The 21,202-nt window shown below is 36.7% G+C and overlaps 1 protein-coding gene across 2 annotated transcripts in view; it reads left to right on the top strand.

Moving 5' to 3' along the window:
- Positions 1-515: 515 nt before the first annotated feature.
- raver2 (ribonucleoprotein, PTB-binding 2) overlaps positions 516-21,202 on the top strand; it is a 145,759-nt gene continuing 125,072 nt past the window's right edge. For both annotated transcript variants that reach the window (XR_012408018.1, XM_001338047.9), the window contains exons 1-2: positions 516-789; positions 11,714-11,780. Coding sequence is in view for 1 of the 2 variants with exons in the window: in XM_001338047.9 (XP_001338083.5) it covers positions 538-789; positions 11,714-11,780 (319 nt within the window). In the remaining variant the exon portion in view is untranslated. The remainder of the gene's footprint in view (positions 790-11,713; positions 11,781-21,202) is intronic.

Below are 21,202 nucleotides of genomic sequence, written 5' to 3'. Positions count from 1 at the left end.
ATGGTTTTACTACAAATAAAAAAAAGTCTAATTTGTAGTAAAATGGTAACATTTTTGTAAGGGTTAAATGACGATTTGCATAATAATTACATAGCTATATGTATTGTATGTAATAGCTATAAGTACAGCTATTAATACAATATTTAAATAAAACTATTTATCTAATGATGATAATAATAATAATAATAATAATAATAATAATAATAATTATTATTATTATTATTATTATAACAACAATATTTATTATTATTATTATTATCATTATATTTGCTATTGTTTTATTAGTCTACATTTTCGTTTGCCAGGCTGGTCGTTATTTTACACAATAATACATTAAGGAGGACTGTCCTGATAAGGAGGGGGGTACAAGAGACAGACAGTCAGAATGGTTTAGTTTTCCATCGGTGGAGGTCGCCAGCTGTACTGTGCTGGGCTTATCCATACTTACTTCCAAGAGTGCCGTCGATGGGTTTGACTCAAAGCACAGACGCCCACCTATCCGCTCTCTCCGACTCACTTTCCACTGAGCGCTTCAAAATGGCGGCCGCTTCATCCATCCAGCCGCCGAGCGTGCACGGGATAAAGCGGGACAATTCACCTCACCCGGAGTCCGACAGCCCCGTGAGCCGACATGAGGAGGACGCAGCATCCGAGGGGACCACCATCCTCAGAGACCTACCGGAGCTCGAGCCCGAGGAGATCGAGAAGCGGCTGGAGAAAACTCGCAGAGAGCTGAGCAACAGGAGGAAGATCCTTATTAAGAACCTGCCACAGGACACAACCAACCAGGTAGAGAGATTTACATACATCAGCCTGACAGGTGAAACTTAACCTGGTCACTAGTTCCCGCGCACAAGAAACGGGTTTTAAGTGATTTTCGCGTAAATAATGTTTGTTAGATGTTTTATCAAGTCAATATACATACATGGTTTTTATTATTGCATGTGTTTGAAACAAGTGTAACTCTTAAAGGAACACGTTTAACCATTTGCTGTAGCCAAAATAAATAAAAGAGCGTACACTCGCAAGTTACTACAAAGTTGACTGATAGCAATTGTTAGCCTGAATTACGCATAATATGCGTCAAATAAACTTAAACGGTCCAATTTAAGTGACCATGACGTAGTTAGATTCATGAATTAACGTTAGATGAACAGCGGAACTTTTACGTTCATCCAAATGTTTGCGCGCGTCCCACAACGTTATCTGCCTTAAAACAACAAGACATTTCTGTTGTTGAAGCACCACTGGAGTGGAACGAAAACAAATAAGCGGAAAATATGCAGTAAAATAACAGCCCGACGGCACCGCTCAATGAACTCGCGCGCTCCGTCTGTGCAGCCGAGTTCCGTTGACAAACGAGCTGCTCGCCGTCTCCGGTTCACTGTTTATCAGCCTTTTGCCTCATGTGTCTTTACTATTCCACGAATGCTACTTAATTACTGCTTCGTTAACTTAAAACAAAACGTGACAATATTCTGGACTTCGCTACGTTACCATTCACTTACAAACGCATCGCGCTCTTAAAAATACACGTTCTTTATTGACACCGATGATTCCACGAAGAACCTCTGATATGCACGGGGACTCCACGAAAGGTTCCTCTAAGTTGAAAAGCTTATAGGTTATTCAATTGTTCTTTACACTGAAAAATGGCTTTTACTTAAAAGATTCTTTGGCGTACTATTACATCTAGAAACTCTTTGAACCTTTATGTATTAGCGTATAGTTATTCTTATTTTTCATGCATGTTCAGTTTTATGCAATGAATGTGCTCATATAGCCTGCTCTGCCATAGTTTATTAAAACTGTTGAGATATTTAATTCAGACTGAAACTTTTTCAAATGAAGGAGATGGAATGGCTCTTATTTGCCAGGTTGTGGTTAGATGTTGTCTGGAGGTATGTTTGCTTTTGTAGACAGACAGACGACTGAGATCCGGCTGAGGGCAGGGAGAACAGCACAGCGGTGAGCTGAACTCTTGAGTGGGAGATTTTCATATTCAACGAGCTGAACTGGCGGCTGCCGTTGGCATTTCCTACAGTTTTCCCATATTATTAATGTCAGTAAACATGTTGGATACCTGGGTCCTAGAGAGAGGTGTAATATTTCCCCTGCTCCAGGCGGAGATGAATGTGGTTAAAATCTGATCGCCTTCTGTGTATGACATTACATGCATTGTCATGTTAGACAGGAATATCTTGTGCTTTAAGATTGCTGTGTTATTATTTGTTTTGGCTATTGATTTCAGTTAGCGTTGTATCACGAGCACCTCTAACCTTAAACAGCGGACAGTGAGTAACAGTTTGGAGAGGAGTGTCAGGTGCACACGGCTGCTGTGATCAGGTCACAGGCTAGCGGCTTATCACTGAGAACACATGTCAGGCAAAGCAGCTCTCTCTCTCTTTCTGTCTGTGTCCCTCATTCATACATACACAATCACTCCGCTCCTTACTCTGAATAATTTAGGAGCAGGTCGGTCGCAGGTTGGGGTAGGAGAAATGTCAGGAATGAACTCTGTTGATTGGTTCTTTGTCAGGTGACATCTGTGCTTCATATTTTGGACAATCTCATCCCTCCCCAGCGTTGAGTTCTGTCTGCTGTTCCACAGGTTTGTTGTTGGTTTGGGTGTCAGTAGCAGATGTTCAGCGGGAGTATTGAAAAGCATGTTATACTCATGATGAATGCTCAGAACAGCATGCTCACTTGCAGATTGGATCAGTGATTTAAGAGGAAAACCATGTTGTATGCTATTCATATATTATGTATTTCTTATATTCTAACCAGATATGTGATATACAGTAGAAGGCTAAATTGTTAACCCTCATGTGAAAATTGTAATACTTTCTCAAATATTTGCTGTTTAATGGAGCAAGGAAATTTTCACACTTTCACAGTATTTACTATAATAATTTTCCTTCCTGAAAAAATATTGTTTCTTTTAGTTTGGTTGAAATAAAAGTAATTTTTAATAATTTTATGGTCAATATTATTAACACCTTACAATTTTTTGATTGGCTACAGAACAAATCACTGTTATCCAATGATTTACCTTATTAACCTAACCCATAGTTACCCTAATTTGCATAGTTGAGCCTTTAAATTGCACGGAATACTAGTATGTTGCAAAATGACTAGTAAAATATTCTGTACAGTCAGTATGGCAAAGACAAAAGTAATTAGCCATTAGAAATTAGTTAATAAAACGATTAGATTTAAACATGTTTGGAAAACTCTCCCTTAAACAGCACTTGGATTTTTTTTTTAAGAATTAAAATTTCACAGGATCGCTAATAATTTTGCCTTCAGCTGTATATGTTATTATTATCATTCAATGTTTAGTATAGTTTTATAATGATTTTATTAAAAGTTTTATTAAAGGTTTGTGTAATACATTTTAATACGTTTAATACATTGGTGGAGTGTGATTCATATACCATACAAGACATGTAAGTAACTAAGTAAGTTCAAAATTGGAACACATATTCCTTGTAGCCACTAAGAGGTCACTGTATACTGTTTACCTAATGTAACTGGCTAGAAATTGTTTAGTCTTTTTTGTTCTCGTGAAGATTAGTTCCTGTCTGGTATCAGTTTCCCTCTGTTCTGTCCTGACCTCTCATCACCTTGGCTGCAAACTCAGGACACCACAGAGCAAAGCCAGCTCTGTATCTGATAGGAGTTTTCATGTATCAGTGTTTTTTCATTCTCTGACCTTCCTGTGTGGTCGGATTCAAAACAATTAAAAATACAGTCAAAGTCATCCATGTTCCTATTGGTAATTTAGTGAGATTCAATGTAAGCTAAAGAGTTTACAGTACTTATACTGCTTTACTGCGCTCTCAGAAATAAAGGTACGCAAGCTGTCTCTGGGGTGGTACCTTTTAAAAAGGTACACATTTGTACTCAAAGGGTCCATATTGGTACCTCAAAAGTATATAGTAGTACCTAAAAATTTTAAGAGGAACACTTTTGTACTTTTTAGGTACTAATGTGTACCCTTCAGGTATTATTATGGGCCTTTTACGTACAAATATGTACCTTTTGAAAAGGTACCACCAGTGACAGCTCGCTAGTGTGGTATAGGCAATTGTAAACAGATACTCTCATATATTAAGGATTTTTGTTTTAAAATTATCTTTTATTGTTTTAACAATATTTATATGTCATCATTTCCTATAAGAAAAACTTTAGGTTTGAGTTTAATTGAAAATTGTATTTTATGCTAGTCTATTCAAGGTAAATTGATGGTTAACCCCAAGGTAAAAAGCCAAGAAAATATAATACAAATAGACATTGCATTGTCTTGTTACAACAACACATTTCTTTCTCAAACATGCATTATGTAAATTTATGATCCTTTAAATAAGCAAATAAACCAAAGTCAATTAAAAACCCCTTCTCTTTTACAATAATATCGTCCAGGGCCGGAGTGGGACTCCTTTTCAGCCCTGGAGTTTCAAGCATTGGACCGGCCCATCTCAGTTAACGACTGACTATTAAAATAAGTTCATTTCCAATTCAGTTTCTAAGGACACTTTCACGTCATTTTTCAAGAAAACAGCTGCTTTAGAACTTCAAAATTCCAACAACTCTAACAGTATTATATGTCTTAACAATAAAAAATGAAAAAAAAAATAAATAATTTTTCAGATGAGGTTCGAACACAGGTCGGCCGTGTCATATTTTAACGTGCTGACCACTGGACCACAGTGGCGCTGTTGATATTATGTGGCTGGAATAAAAAACAAATATGGCACTATGACCTGCAAGACTTTTATTGATGGCTTAATCTTTTTCTCTCCTTTTTAAATTTCTGATCAAGTTATGTCAGATTTATTAATGTAGTGAATCATCTGATTTTCATTGAGCAGGTGTATTATTAATCAAAATTAATTATTCGAATTCACTAAGGTGCCGCTGTTTAGAGTCGAATGATGATAGTTACATCATTCATAATTTGCAGGCTGCATTTTGTTTACGAGGCTGCGAGAAAAAAAATAAAAAGAGCGGAGCTGCGGCAAAATAATGAATAAAAAGAGTGAGGCTATGGTCAAATAAATAAATAAATGAAAAAAGTGCAACTGCTGAGAATGCAAGCAGCTAGGGACACCGGCCCTCGTGGCCAAAAAACGGACCGGCCCACCGGGAATTCTCCCGGTTCTCCCGATTAGCCAATCCGGGCCTGATATCGTCTATCAGTGACCTCACAGACTGACAATTGGGTGATCTGACAATAAAGACCTAATGTCACTGCAGTTGTCTTTATGTTTGATTTATCCATTTAAACATTAAACTAGCAAGATATTGATTTGCTTAATAGAAAACTGATCAATGAAAATATATGCAACTTACGTATGACATACAAGTTCATCTTTCGATTTCACATATAGTAAATATGCCATACACTCACCGGCCACTTTATTAGGTACACTTTACTAGTACAGAGTTGGACCCTTTTTTTGCATTAAGAACTGCCTTTATCCTTTGTTGCACATATTTTGGGTCATATTGACATGATAGCATCATGCAGTTGCTGCAGATTTGTCAGCTGCACATCCATGGTGCCCATGGTCTCCCATTCCACCACATCCCTAAGGTGGTCTATTGGATTGAGTTCTGGTGACTGGAGGCCATTTGAGTACTGAGAACTCATTATCATGTTCAAGTAACCAGTCTTAGACGGGGCATTATCCTGCTGGAAGTAGCCATCAGAAGATGAGTACACTTTGGTCATAAAGGGATGGACATGGTCAGCAACAGTACTCAGGTAGACTGTGGTGTTGACACGATGCTCAGTTGGTACTAATATGCCCAAAGTGTGCCAAAAAAATATTCTTCACACCATTACACCACCAGCCTGAACCGCTGATACAAGGCAGGATTGATCTATGCTTTCATGTTGTTGATGCCAAATTCTGACCCTACCATCCAAATGTTGCAGCAGAAATTAAGACATTTTTTTTACGTTTTTCCAATCTTCTATTGTCCAATTTTGGTGAGCCTGTGCGAATTTGTAGCCTGAGTTTTCTGTTCTTAGCTGACAGGAGTGTCACCTGGTGTGGTTTTCTTCTGCTGTAGCCCATCCGCCTTAAAGGTTGGACGTGTTGTGCATTCAGAGATGCTCTTCTGCATACCTCGGGTTGTAACGAGTGATTATTTGAGTTACAGTTGTCTTTCTATCAACTTGAACCAGTCTGGCCATTCTCCTCTGACCTCTGGCATCAACAAGGCATTTGCGGCCACAGAACTGCCGCTTACTGGATATTTTCTCTTTTTCAGACCATTCTCTGTAAACTCTAGAGATTATTGTGTGTGAAAATCCCAGTAGATCAGCAGTTTCTGAAGTACTCAGACCAGCCCATCTGGCATCAACAACCATGCCATGTTCAAAGTGAACTACAGTAGACCATCTTGATCATTTCTACATGTCTAAATGCATCGGATTGCTGCCATCTGAACTTTTTCAAAGTTCATTTTCATTTCGAAAGCGTATCAGGTTTCTTCGTTCATCCCTGTTAAGACTGCTGGATCCAGTTGTCAGTAGCAGGAAACTGTACTATGCATTTACACAGTGCTCATCATATTCATGGATGTAACCTCAAGAAGACATAATACGAGACGTGCTGTAAAAAGCTAATTCCCTGCCACTGTTAGCAGAATTTAAAATATGTTGTGGAATATTTTGCAGTGGTTATTATATAGAATTTAGAAATATTTTAAGAAAAATGTATCAAAATGTATATCTGTCTGTCTGTCTGTCTGTGTCTGTCTGTCTGTCTAGTACTTGCAACAGTAATCAAAAGGGTGGAGCATAGCGATCTTATTGAATGGTAATGACAAATTCACAATTTGTTCTACACACTGCAGATTAAAAAAAGACGTATAGTGATGTATAGTAGTCAGCAGCATTCATCAATGTCACTGCTCTCCAACACATTCAGAAAACACATCTCATCTGGCCATGTTTCCCAGAGACAATAAAGCAGCCTTGAGTTCTCAGCATTACAGATCGATTATCAAGTAAGCATAATAATACTCTCGGATAAATTGCTCTTTCTTTTAGTTTTAAGTTTGCTGTTAGTTTTCTAATCCCCTTGTTAACCGAGACTGTCTCTGAAGCATTTGATTAAGTCACATGCAGCATGATCTCTGCTTTCTTTGGTGAAGGCGCAGAGACATTAATCGTGCGCAGTAACCCCCCCTTCTGTTAGCCTTCATCCCAGATGTTCAGTTGAATCATAGCAGGCTGATGCTGGTCCTGACATTGTGATCCATATCTAATGGTGTCTGGATGCTCACTCAGGCTTTCTGGCCATTTATGGGCCATTACCGTGCATTTGTAATGCGCTGTGTGTTAAGAGAGCACCATAACTGATGCATATTGTATTGTCAAGAAAGTTGACTGAGTAGGGAGAGAGAGGGCACATACTGCTCTTTGAAATGGCAAAGAAAGTGAATCTTTGCCATTTCAAAAAATATATATAGGCTATATAATATATATAATGTATATAATGTCGCCTCACAGCAAGAAGGTTGCTGGTTTGAGTCACAGCTGGGTCAGTTGGTGTTTCTGTGTGGAGTTTGCAAGTTCTCCCCGTATTCGTGTGAGCTTCCTCTGGGTGCTCCGGTTTCCACCACAGTTCAAAGACATGTGCACTAGGTGAATTAGGTAAGCTAAATCGCCCGTATTATATGTGTGTGAGTGTGAATGAGAGTGCATAGGTGATTCCTAGTACTGGGTTGCAGCTGGAAGGGCATCAGCTGTGTAAAACATATGCTGGATAAGTTGGTGGTTCATTCTGCTTTGGTGATCCTTGATGAATAAAAGGAATAAACCAAAAAGAAAATGAATGAAAGAATAAACATATTTAAAGTCTTCATGAAAATCTCAGTTTTAGGTCCTCGGAAAATCTTTGTGAATGTTTCATAGACTGCCAGCATTACATGAAAGTACATCTCACAGCGACGAGCAAATCTGCACAGTACACATTAACAGCCTCATACTGTTTCAGTGTGTCATGTCTCCTGCTGAATTCAGAAGTCCCATTGTCATAATTCAAGTGTGTCCTTCTGGATGTTCCTTATGACCAGCTAGAAAAAAAAAAAAACACACAAAGACAATGTGGGCACCTCTGGTTTATCTCTCTTAGCACACGTTGGAGATGTGACAGCAGGGCCTGCTGTGTGCATAAAAGGGAAGAGGAAGAGATTTATGAGAAAGTGTGTGTGTTTATCTGATGGAAAACAGCAGACAGTGTTTCTTTGCATGACTATGGTTGTAAACCTTTATTTTCAAGGCCAGACCTTCATTGTATTGATTTTCATAATGGAAAAGGATCATTTGTTTATATAGTGATCCATTTATCTGTATGATCAGTGGATTTATGATAAATTAACATCTGATAATTTATTGTGTTTAAAAATTTTCAATACATGTATTAATGCACCTTTAGTCAAATTTATGTAGAAAATAAAGAAACCTTCTTGAAAGAGACATTATTGGTGTCCATTTTTTTCCCTCTCTAAACGATGGCTGGAGGCCAACTGCAACATTTCTCACATAAAATGCCAACATTCTTTCCTCCTGAATCCTCACACAAATGAAATCATCTTGAAATCAGCTATGTATTATATGTATGTGCATGTCAGAGAAGTTATTGCCCTATAAAGTTATCTTTTTGTTGAGAGAGTTATGTGTCTGTTCAGATCCCTATTATTAGCCTTTAAACTTAATAGCCACTTTATTAAGTACACGTTGGGGAGATTTCAGTCCATATTTACATGATTCGTGATTTTGGGATGATGTGGGCTTTGTGACTTTGTGCATTAACCTACTGGAAATAGAAATATGGTTACTATGGCAGCATGCCTGTCAATAAGACAGTTGCCATGTCCAAAGTCACTTAAATCACCTCTCTTCCCCATTCTGACACTCAGTTGAAACTATAGCAGATCATCTTGACTATGTTTCCATGCCTAAAAGCATTAAGTTACTGCCATGTACAGGGTATTTGTGTTATTAAGCAGTTGAACAGGTTTAGCAAATAAAGTTGAGCATATACCTTGACATATTTTTCCTAAAGGGCACCATCATTTTTGTAAGCCTTTTGGACAGAGGTGTGTGCAGGTATTGTGTGTCCACAGTCATATTGAGGTGATATAAAGACAACTAGTCTAGTTTTTTTAATTTCCTGTTGTTAAAACAGGATCCATTTCCCTCTCATTTTGAGGCTCACCACAACGAGAAATAGGAGTTCGAATTTTCCGCCCACTAAATTGATTGACAGCCGCATATTAACATGTCTCTGTAGTAACGTGTATAATCGTACCAACAAGAGAGGACGTGCGCAAAACAACTGGGATTAAAAGATCTTTTCAGCTCCCTGTGATCATCTGCACCTCAAGAATGAGTTTTACAAGTTTAAAACAGTGCATGTTTGTAATAAGGATGGTAAAATTGCTGTGATTCATCACCACAGCCGCATAGTGTCAGTACAATTATAAAAAAAGACGCTTCAATCCTCTTTTGTGGATGGTAAATCAGGTTAGTTTGTGCATTAACATAACGGATATCTGTACAGCAGGGTATATTAACGTGTATCCTGTCACATTTGCTGTGCAAAAAGAGTGCAAAGTTAAACACGCATGCTGTGTGTATGTGTGTCCGTGTGTCTATGGGGGTGTGTGTGCATGAACTTTGTAACGACATTGTGTGTGACTCATTGCAGAAAGGCTTGTATTAACTTCACAACAAATACATCAAATAATCATTGGGAAAGTTCTTACTGTAGTATTTCTCACAACTGTGAGATCTGCTTCCTTTATGTCTGTCACTGTGCTGTTTATCTGACGCAGCGGGGGATTGAGGCACACTCTGACAGGCACGTGGGAACGGTGAGCGGGTAAAACTTGCTCATTTTCATTAAAAGGCACAAAAACAGCTCCATTGTGTTCAGAGTAGAAAATTTCAATATTCTGAAAGGTATAATAAATAATCTGATGGGTGTTTTGAGCTGAAACTTTAAAGACACATTCTGGAGACATTCATTAATTTTCTTTTCAGTTTAGTCCCTTTAGTAATCCGGGATCACCACAGAGGAATGAACTGCCAACTTATCCAGCACATTTTTTATGCAGCGGATGCTCTTTTAGCCGCAACCCATCTCTGGGAAACATCCACACACACTCATTCCCACTACGGACAATTTAGCCTAGCCAATTCACCTATACCACATGTCTTTGGACTGTGGGGGAAACCGAAGCACCCAGAGGAAACCCACGCGAACACAGGGAGAACATGCAAACTCCACACATAAACTCCAACCGACCCAGCCAAGGCTCGAACCTGTGACCTTCTTGCTGTGAGGTGACAGCACTACCTACTGCGCCACTCTGTCACCATTCTGGAGAAACATAAGACTTAAACCTTAAAAATGGGTAAAATAGATGGTTTTTAAAGATTTTATGTAGCAGTGTCTCAAAAGACATGATGTAGTGTATTTTAGTAATGTGTTAGTATTTTATTAGAAAAGTACAATTAATTGTATACTGTCTGCATATTGAGAAAATAACAATAGTATATTAGTAATATAGTATAGTATCATTCTATTATTTTCGTACAATAATACTGTTATAGGCGAAGCAGTGGCGCAGTAGGTAGTGCTGTCGCCTCACAGCAAGAAGGTTGCTGGGTCGCTGGTTCGAGCCTCGGCTCAGTTGGCGTTTCTGTGTGGAGTTTGCATGTTCTCCCTGCCTTCGCGTGGGTTTCCTCCGGGTGCTCCGTTTTCCCCCACAGTCCAAAGACATGCGGTACAGGTGAATTGGATAGGCTAAATTGTCCGTAGTGTATGAGTGTGTGTGCGGATGTTTCCCAGAGATGGGTTGCAGCTGGAAGGGCATCCGCTGCGTAAAACCTTGCTGGATGGGTTGGCGGTTCATTCCGCTGTGGCGACCCCGGATTAATAAAGGGACTAAGCTGACAATAAAATGAATGAATGAATGAATGAATGAATACTGTTATAGTAGTAATGTTGTATTCTATTAGTCAAGTATATTGCTTATTCACAACATTAGTTATGTCTACATCCAGAGATCCAAATTAGGCCTATTGAAAAAAGCTGGATTATTGCATAAAACTTTAGCAAAAACAGCACTGTTTCATCCAGCCAAAGGAGAATAAAATCATTACCAACCATCACTTTGACGGCGGACTTTAGCCAAGGGTTTTAGAATGACCAAAAATAACATTACATATTTGCAAGGTGGTTGATCAGCTAATTTGTTCATTAGTGCCATTCCATCATGCCCATTTTTTAACACATGACTTGTTAAAACGGAAATTTCATTGATGATCAATGTAGATTATGAAAATTGTTTACACAGATAAAAAGTTTATTAAAACTTATGCGCATTTTTAAAATTTATGAGCGTCTTGGCATTACCATTTAAGTTTGTTTTATATCTATAGATTAAAGGTCACATAAAAATTAGGTGGATGGAAACATAGCTATTATCTCTGGCTTCACACCATTTACTTGACAATTAATGAAACAGGAACAATGCTCTGCCGTACACATTTAAGGAACTAACTATAGTATTTAATTTGTATAACAAAAAGAAGTTGTACTTTATACTATTATATATTGCTACATACAGTACTTTGCAGAATTAATTAGCTAACTTTTTCTCTCTTTTTTTGTGTCCTTTCCAGGAGGTCCATGAAATTCTGCGCGAGTATGAGCTGAAATACTGTTTTGTGGACCGGAACAAAGGAACAGGTAATTGGCCTCCTTCAGCCATCCGACTGCTCTCATGTTTCTAATGGTTCTCTTCCATCTCAGCCATCAGAATCCAGACCTCTTGAAAAAACCCACCACACATTTGCCTACTTAAAGCACCTGAGATGTTAATTTCCTGGGGTGGTGAATGAGCACTTAGGGAGAATTGTTCTATCATGGCAAAAGGTCTCAGCAATCGAACTTACAAAAACTATGCCTGTTCCTTTGAAGGAAAGTGTAGCTTTGAGGTTATTTGAGTTTGCACAATCTGTCACAGTGCTGATGTGTTCTATTTCTGTTCTGTGTTCAATATTGAATCAAACGAGCAGGTGCGTTTTAGATTCCAGATTGAATTTTAACTTTATAATGTTAATATATATTTAAATAAACGCTAATATTATTTTAACGTCACTCCATGCTTTACGATAATGATCTGATACATCATAAAGTGCTGTCAAAATCAACTGGAATTTTCACAGTTTGTAAGCTCCAGGTGATTTCTAAAAACAACCAAGCTTGTCACTGTCATCAATGCAGAAAAGTCTAACATATGGTAATACATTTTTGAGGATAAAAATGTTTTGGAATTAAGCAAATGGGTCTTCCGTTATTTGAGAATTGAAAGTACATTTTCCAAATTACAACAGAAAAATGCTTATTCACTCAAACTTATGCAAATAGTTTGATTTAACTTAAGATTAAAGGATTTAGTCATACCAGGAAATGCATGGAAATAACATTACACTATTAGTTAAATTGGAATAAGCTTTGGAGTTAATTTATATAGCTTAAAATTTGCTGCTTATGAATGTACAGTTGAAGTCAGAATTATTAGCCCTCTTTAATTTTTTTTCTTCTTTTTTAAATAATTTCCAAATGATGTTTAACAGAGCAAGGAAATTTTCACAGTATGTCTGATAATATTTTTTTCTTTAGAGAAAAGTATTGTTTGTTTAATTTTGGCTAGAATAAAAGGAGTTTTTAATTTTTTAAACACCGTTTTAGGGACAAAATTATTAGCACCTTTGAGCTATATTTTTTCTCGATTGTCTACAGAACAAAAAATTGTTATACAATAACTTGCCTAATTACCCTAACCTGCCTAGTTAACCTAATTAACCCAGTTAAGCCTTTAAATGTCACTTTAAGCTGTATAGAGGTGTCTTGAAAAATATCTAGTAAAATATTATTTTCAGTCATCATGGCAAAGATAAAATAAATCAGTTATTAGAAATGAGTTATTAAAACCATTATGTTTTGAAATGTGTTGAAAAAATCTTCTCTCCGTTAAACAGAAAATTGGGAAAAAAGAAACAAGCGGTCTAATAATTCAGGAGGGCTAATAATTATGACTTCAACTGTATGTTATGCTGTAGAATTTATCTAAACATTTTAAATAACAAGATCTGCAAATTCACTGGTCTGTCGTCAGCATTTCCACTCCTTCAGACCTTACAAATGTAAACAAACAGCACATTGTAACATATCCATACTTATTAAATATGGTAGAGATTTGCAATGTCAGTTTTAGGGATAGACCGCCTTAAATTAAATTCTGCTCACCATTTACTTACCTTAATTTTGTTTTAATTCTGTATAACTGTATGCTTTTTTTCTCTTAAATCAAAATAGAGAACGCTGGTAACAAGTGGAGTACAGCTGAAATACAATAGTCAGTGGGTAGCGTCCACTTGTTACCAACAGCTTTCAAAATATCATGTGTTGAAAAAACGAAAAAAACTCAGAGCTTTGGACTGTATGTGTGGAGGGCAAATAAATGCACAATTTATTATTATTTTTTGAGTAAACTGTTTATTGTCCCAACATACAACCGTTTAGTATGTTGAGTTCTGTTCATAATGTGGGATCATTTTAGTATTTTACCTGTGGAATGTTTAGAAATTGGTCAATCTTTCAGCTACTGTAATTATGACAATTTTCTCTTATGAATGCATCAATTCTCTCTAAATGTTGTCGTGGTGAAACAAAGATTCTGTGCAAGGTTTTAGTTGCAAACCTGTCCAAATGGTCAGCATTCTCACATTTTAAAGCTGTCAAGGTGCTTTGAAATGTAGCTCAAATACAGTATCTATTTTTCACTTTTATTCTTTATTTAGTTATTAGAATTATTTTCTGAGCAGCTGAGTTAAAAATTGTGGCATCATTTGGCTTCATGACAATATGAAAATCCACCGTTGATCAAAGCTCTTTTGCTTCAGGGTACATGAGAGGTCAAATCTATTCTGAGTTGCACTAAACATGTAGCCAAGTAGGACGTGTTCCTGGATTAATGCTCTTTGTTGATCCTGGAACAATATTTTTGTAACAGTCAGTCACCTCTTCCTTTGAAATTCAGGAGAAACGACTGCTTGATAGGAACATTGCTCAGGGCTAAACTCTACAATCGTAAATAGAGCTATTTCAATAACTAATATAGGTTTAGTTTATTCTGATGCGAATGTCTTGTTCAAATGTATAATCTAGTTGAGTTAAAAACTACCCAAACATGAAATATGCAACATTAAAAGGAAATGTTTTAAATATATCTGTGCACATCTTAATGATAAATCATAACACTGGATAGTTATTGTACATTAGATAACATTACTAATGCATTATTTAACATTACCTAACAGTAATTTGTCAAAGTATTTATTTTTCCTCAATAATATACTGTATGTACAATAATAAATACCATTTTTGCAACAGCTCATGCTAGCTCGGGGGAATTAAATAATATGAACAAACAGCTTCTGGTTTTAGTCATTTATTAGTAAGTGTTTAAAACGAAAGTAATTTGAAAACAATTTTCAATATTATAAGTAAGATAAAGGTATAAATTTCCAGCACTTGGAGAAATACATCAACTGAAGCACTAGTAAATGCCAAATTAAGAATGATATTTCATATAAATCAAGCCCAAAGTGAAGTCGCATGTGGCCACAGTCGGATAAAGTCTCAGCTGCACGATTACTCTTATTACAGCCACAAATTTCACACATATTTGAGCAGTCCAGTGCTAAACCTAAGGCTGATTATCGACCTGCACCTTCATGTAATGATGGGATTCCGGCCTGCTAAATGTCGTCAGTGCCCAAAACCCCTGGCAGCATGGCAAACATTCCCACATGCTCTAATTAGCAGTATCCAGGGATAAAGGTGAAACGCCGTGATGATCTCATCCTCCAGCCGCTCGGGGCTTGTCACCTCCTGCCAGCTCTCCAGTAGAGGCTCCGGTGTCAAGGATCAGACTCCAGCCTTACTTTTGCTCTTCAATACTTGCCGGAAACTATTTCAAAATGAGTTATTCCAGTGTTTCCCACTGGCCGATACATTTCATAGGCGGACACAGTTCATAGTGATACATAGTGAGTAATTTAAAAACAGTATAGCAGCTAAATACTGCAAATGTGGAAATGCCAACATATTTATTTACTGATTATAATTGTCACGCTGTGGAAGTTTATATCTTTTCCATTTTGTTTTTAATACATTTTCTATTCATTAAAGGGGACCTATTATGCAAAAAAAAAAAAAAAAATCACTCTTATAAGTGGTTTAAACACAGTTGTGCGGCAGCAGTGTGTGAATATATCCAGCCTCTAATGGTTAAAATTAATTAACACTATTTTTTATAATCACACTTGATAACAAAAAATCAGCAGAAACTGTTTGTTTGACATTCTCCTTTTGTGTATGTCATCAGACAGGAAAAGTCCCACTCATTAGTGATGATCTCTCCCTCATTAGCATTAACAGCCCTGAGTGAGAAGCAGCCGTCTGATGTCAGTGACTAAGAGGATTATAATCGTGGAGTTTTAGGATGCTCGAATGAACACTAGTCTCCATATTCTGCCTTACACACTTCACATTTTCAGTTTTTCGCAGAAAGAACAGTAGTTTTGTTTTGAATCTTCCATTATGCTAATGTAGCTCCACCTCTTTTAAAAAGAGCACAATCTCATTTGAATTTAAAGCCACAGTCGCTGAAGCAGCACAATTTGGATCAATGCTTAAAAGGGGCAATTTCAAAGAGTTATAAAACATTATTTATGTGGTATTTTTAGCTGAAACTTCACATACACACTCTAGGGATGTCAGAGACTTATTTTATTTTATTTATTTTATTTAATAATAATAATAATAATAATAATAATTTTATATTTTTTAATGACTAAGCCGAAAAGAAAATTAATAAATAATTAATAATGGTTTTATATTTAGTAGTAATAATAATAATTTTATATTTTATAATAATAAGAATAATAACTTTATTTAGAGCTTTTCTGTACACTCAAAGTGCTTAACACATTTTTGGGGGGTATCTCCTCATCCACTACCAGTGAGCAGCATTCACATGGATGACGCAATGGCAGCCATATTGTGCCAGACTGCAAACCACACACCAGCTGATTGGTGGAAAGGAGACAGACTGATAAAGCCAATTATTATATGGGGATGGTTAGGAGGCCATGATGGACTGAGGCCACTGGGCAAATTTGGACTGAATGCCGGGGTAAACCCCTACTCTTTTTCGAATGACATCCTGGCATTTTTAAAGACCACTTACAGTTAGGACCTCGGTTTAACATCTCATCCGAAAGATGCCATTTACTAAGCAGTATAGAGTCCACATCAATATACTGGGGCATTAGGACCCACACAGACCGCAGGTTGAGCACCCCCCTGCTGGTCTTACTAACACATTTTACATCTTGCAAAAAGGGGGATTATAGCTGCTCTTTAAATAGTGTGAGGAATAGTGTGAGGTTTATTTGTATAGCACAATTTGCATTGACTGGCAATTTAGTTTCACTTATCTCTCCGGTAGTTTGACATGAAATATCAATTTATTGGTCTTGGGAAGGTATAGATCACCTGTTACCATGTCCTCCCTCACTAATTCTTCTAAACCTGTTTCTTCTAAACCTGTTTGAGTTCAGTGTTTCCTCTAGGTTTTTATCAAGCTGTGGTGGCAGGCCTTTTACACAAATCTGCCATGTACCTATGGCATTATTTAAATGACAAATTAACAAATGTCATGAGTCGAGATCGCATTCATGTAATACGCGCATGTGAATCTTTTTACTTGCACGCTGATTTCCTCTGCTCGTGCACAAAACTTCCACGCCCCCTCAAATATACGTTGCTCAAGCGCAGATCTTCTTGAGCGCTCTCAAATAAATGCTGTTGAAATGCAAATTAGTGTATTTATGTAACAAGTATGTCTTCAACATTTTATGGATTTGCTAGAAATATTTATGAATGTCTCCAATAGACCTACAGAGTGACATTAATACGTCCTGAAGTAAAGTGAAACAGCTATAAACTCCAGCAAGATAAAGTCATTGTATGCAAAATCATAGACCTTTATCTATAGATAAAGTTTAATTATGGAAACTGTGTTCATCTTAACTGAAAGCTACATCGTGTTTGCTGGCCTCCCACATCACGCACCTCTCAGTCAGTCAGCATGCTACCTTAAAGAGTTAAACAACACATAGCACTAATACGATTACAGAAAGGTTTGGCTGTTATAATTCACTTACCTTTTAATGCGTTTTGGCGCGATTATCACCCGCTATTAAAAAAACAACAACAATGACTGAATGTTTTGAATGAAAAGCTGTAATGTAGCCGTGGTGGGATGAATTTTGGTTTGGCGCCCCACCATGGAAGAATGAATGTAGCGGAAACCATATTTCTTTTGTGTAGGTTAAAAGAAGACATTTTGAAGAATTATGGAAAAAACAGCCATTGACTTCAACTGTAGCAACAACAAACAAAAAAAAATTCACCACATTTTTTAGAATATCAAAGAAATTCATGAAAGTTTAGAATACTAGAGTGTGAGTAAATGGTGAGTAAATGTTCATTTATGGGTGAACTATCCCTTTAAGACAGAGCTGTCCCATTAAGTGCTGAGAAGGTATCCATATTTAGAGTCTGCTCAAAAATTAAAGCATTTTGAATTGAAAATTTTTGTACTTTTATATCGCTTTATTACATTGTAGGTTCGTCATACTGTTCTGTATTATGTACAAACAGAGATGCACTGATTGCAATTGTCTTGGCTGATTCTGATTTTCTTTCTAAAGACTATAATTGACAGCATATACAAAAAAAAATCTATACATTTGTTCTATTAAAAAGAGACTGATTAAAAAAAATAAAACATTATTTAAAACCGAAAAAAAAGTAATATTAAAATAAACATTAGATTTGGTGGCTGTGAGTGTGAGCGCAGTCTTCTCTATGAAATCACTGTTCATGGCCGTTCATGTGAAAAACTGACCGATTCCGACTTAGTCAATTAGTTCATCTCTATGTATGAAGGCTTTATGTAACTGAAAAACCTCAAGTGCGCGCTGCATGATTTTAAAGAACACCATGGAGTCACGAAACTACCCTAATTTTATTTATATGTAACCGATTTGTTATCTTTAAAGCTAGCATTCTAAACTCTTTAAATCAGACATACGGATGAAGTAGTTTGGAAATACATCATTTTTGAAAGACTTAATGAGTGAGAGATTGTGTATACATGTGAACCTGTGTCTGCAGCATCTCTCTAAAAATAGTGAAGATAAGTTTATTATAAAAATTACCACCACATTGTTGTAACTAGTTAGTGTGCTATCAAAGCTATTCTATGAATAATATCCCAATGAAAAAATTGAAAACAAGATTTCTGTGTACCTGACTGTTTGAGTCAGTGTTGTCTCTGTTTGCGAGCTTAAATTCTGAGTATTTCTGTGCACTGTAGTATAGAACGGCAATTAAACTGACGGGAACTGTCTACCCTGTTTATGGTGGCCAGTGTTCATGTTGTGGCGGGCTGTCACAAATAAATCAATGTATGGGAAACACCGGATTCACATGGCATTATCAACCTATTCTTTCAGTTTGAGAGCTGATATCAAGTTTAAGAGCTGTGAAGAGTGAAACAGAATGAGGATTACCAAGAAAGGAAACGAGAAAAGCAGAGGAAATATTGATACAGTCATCACAAACGTAAGAGCAAATAACAGCTTCTATAATGGTGGACATTGGGGAGAAAATGAAATCCTACAAAAAAGGGGTTGTCTTCTCGTTTGGCGAATGTCCCGGATTTGAAATATGCTCTGATATTCCCAATGCTGGAGGCTTACAGTAAGGGAATTAAACCCCACCACCACCCCCTCGCTCATGTTATAGTTGCATCGTACTGCATTATAAATGCTCCTAGGCTAAATGATCTGCACATATGCTTTTAAGGCCTGCCAGGGAAGAAGAGCTGCCTTCCAAAACAAAAATAGTGACAATAGTGTGCAAGCTCTCATTTCAAACGCCCCGTTCTTAGAAGCACAAGTCTGTGTTGTTAGCGATAGAGAAAAGTAATGTACGGCATGTTTAGTATCAGTGCAATATTTTTAGGTTTGTTGGGTAATTTTTGTTAGGTCCGTCAGACAGATTTTGAGCAAAGTTATACTGGCAGCTGTACATTTTGGCAACAGTATGGCAGTGTTGTTATAGTTAAAGAAAAACACAAATGCAAACAATAAAACTTAAATATTTTAGTTACTTAAGGAAATAGAAAAAAAGCAACAAAATAAAACTATTAAAGTCACTCAGTGATACGAAATACCAAAAATATTTGTTCATTAATATAGCTAAAGTGCTATATTTATAGTTTTTGTAAGTAATTTAATGGTTTTATTTACATTATTTATGTTCCATATTTGTTTAGTTTCTTTTAGTCATTTTGCTATGATCGTCATTTTTATTATTCTTTGTTTAATATACCAAATTAAATTATTAATATTATAAATTGTTGAATATTATTATATTTTATAATTTATATAAATAATGTATTTAATATATCGTCACCTTAGAATTCTAGCTGATATTTTTGTCAAAATTGAGTTATTCACATATTCTTATTAAATTACAACTTTTTTACATTATGTGAAGTTTTTTACATTTAATGACTTTTTATAAAAAACAAAAACAAAAAAGGTTTTATCTGTAAAGTCTCTAGCTTGGCTTCATACGTTGTTTTCTGTTAGCCAATCAGCATTTTGAATGCACATAAGAGGGCTAGTTAGGATCAGCTTTCTTTGTCGCTTCGCTCCTTTGACATCAGGAAAGATCAAAAAGAAACACAAAATCAGAGTCGTCTAAATAATGCTGCACCGCATATAATTAAGAAGAAACCTGAAACTGAAAAGAAGTGTGTAAATGTTATGATTTAGAAGCATTTTTTGGCATTGAGATGAAATGTTACATTTTACATTGTTGAAAAAGGAACTGTTATTAAAAAAAGGTCCACGCATCCTGAAACACGAGCATGCGCACCTTAAAGATGACAGCAGAACCCTCTCGCATGCAAGCCCGGATTGGCTAATCGGTAGGACCGGGAGAGTTCCCGGTGGGCCGGTCCGTTTTTGGCCTCGAGGGCCGGTGTCCCTAGCTGCTTGCATTTTCAGCAGTGACACTATATTTATTTATTAGTTTTTTTGACCATAGCCTCACACTTTTTTCATTATTTTGCCGCAGCCCCACTCTTTTTATTTTCTCACAGCCCGTGAGCAAAATGCAGCCTGCAGGTCATTCGACCCCAAACAGCGGCACCTTGGTGAAAATAAGAATTCTAATAATTAATATTAATGAATATAACACCTGCTCAATAAAAATTAGATGATTCACTACACTAATAAATCTGACATAACTTGATCAGAAATCAAAAAAAGGGGAGAATAAACAGTGACAGTGCAATGCTGGCCATTGTGGTCCAGTGGTCAGCACGTTGCGTTATGCCGCCGCCGACTCGTGTTTGAACCTCACCTGAATAATTTTTTTTTTATTCTATTTTTTGTGCGATCACTGTAACAAAGGACTGGATATCCATAAAGAATTTTTAAATATATATTCAGATATAGTAAAGGATATTGTGAGATTTAGCTACCCTTTAATGTTCTCATATTTATAAAACAAATTTGAAGTTCTAAAGCAGCTGTTTCCTTGAAAAAGACGTGATAGTGTCATTAGAAACTCAACTGGAAATTACCTTATTTTAATATAGTCAGTCGTGAACTGAGGTGGGCCGGTCTGAGGCTTGAAACTTCAGGGCTGAAAAGGAGTCCCACTCCAGCCCTGCTCTCATGTGTTGAGCTAAAGCAACTAGTGCTTGTGGCGTGCAGGAATTACACTCATTACTAAGCCATACTTACATGCTATTTTTGACCGAATATTTAGATAAGAATGGTAAACAATATAGGTCACAGGTCGTCATTTAAAAAAAAAAATGAACTAATGTGATGTGAATATAAAGCCTACTTCACCTCAGTAAAGCAGACAAGGCAGAATAGCACTACTTGGGTTTTGTTGTTAAATAAATAAAATCTACGGTATTTATGCTTATCTCACTTCTGTGCATATAA

Source organism: Danio rerio, chromosome 6 (genome assembly GCF_049306965.1).
Source record: "Danio rerio strain Tuebingen ecotype United States chromosome 6, GRCz12tu, whole genome shotgun sequence".
Classification (NCBI taxonomy): Eukaryota; Metazoa; Chordata; class Actinopteri; order Cypriniformes; family Danionidae; genus Danio; species Danio rerio.
Note: the sequence above shows the minus strand (reverse complement) of the source record. Positions and strands in the feature narration are given on the sequence as shown.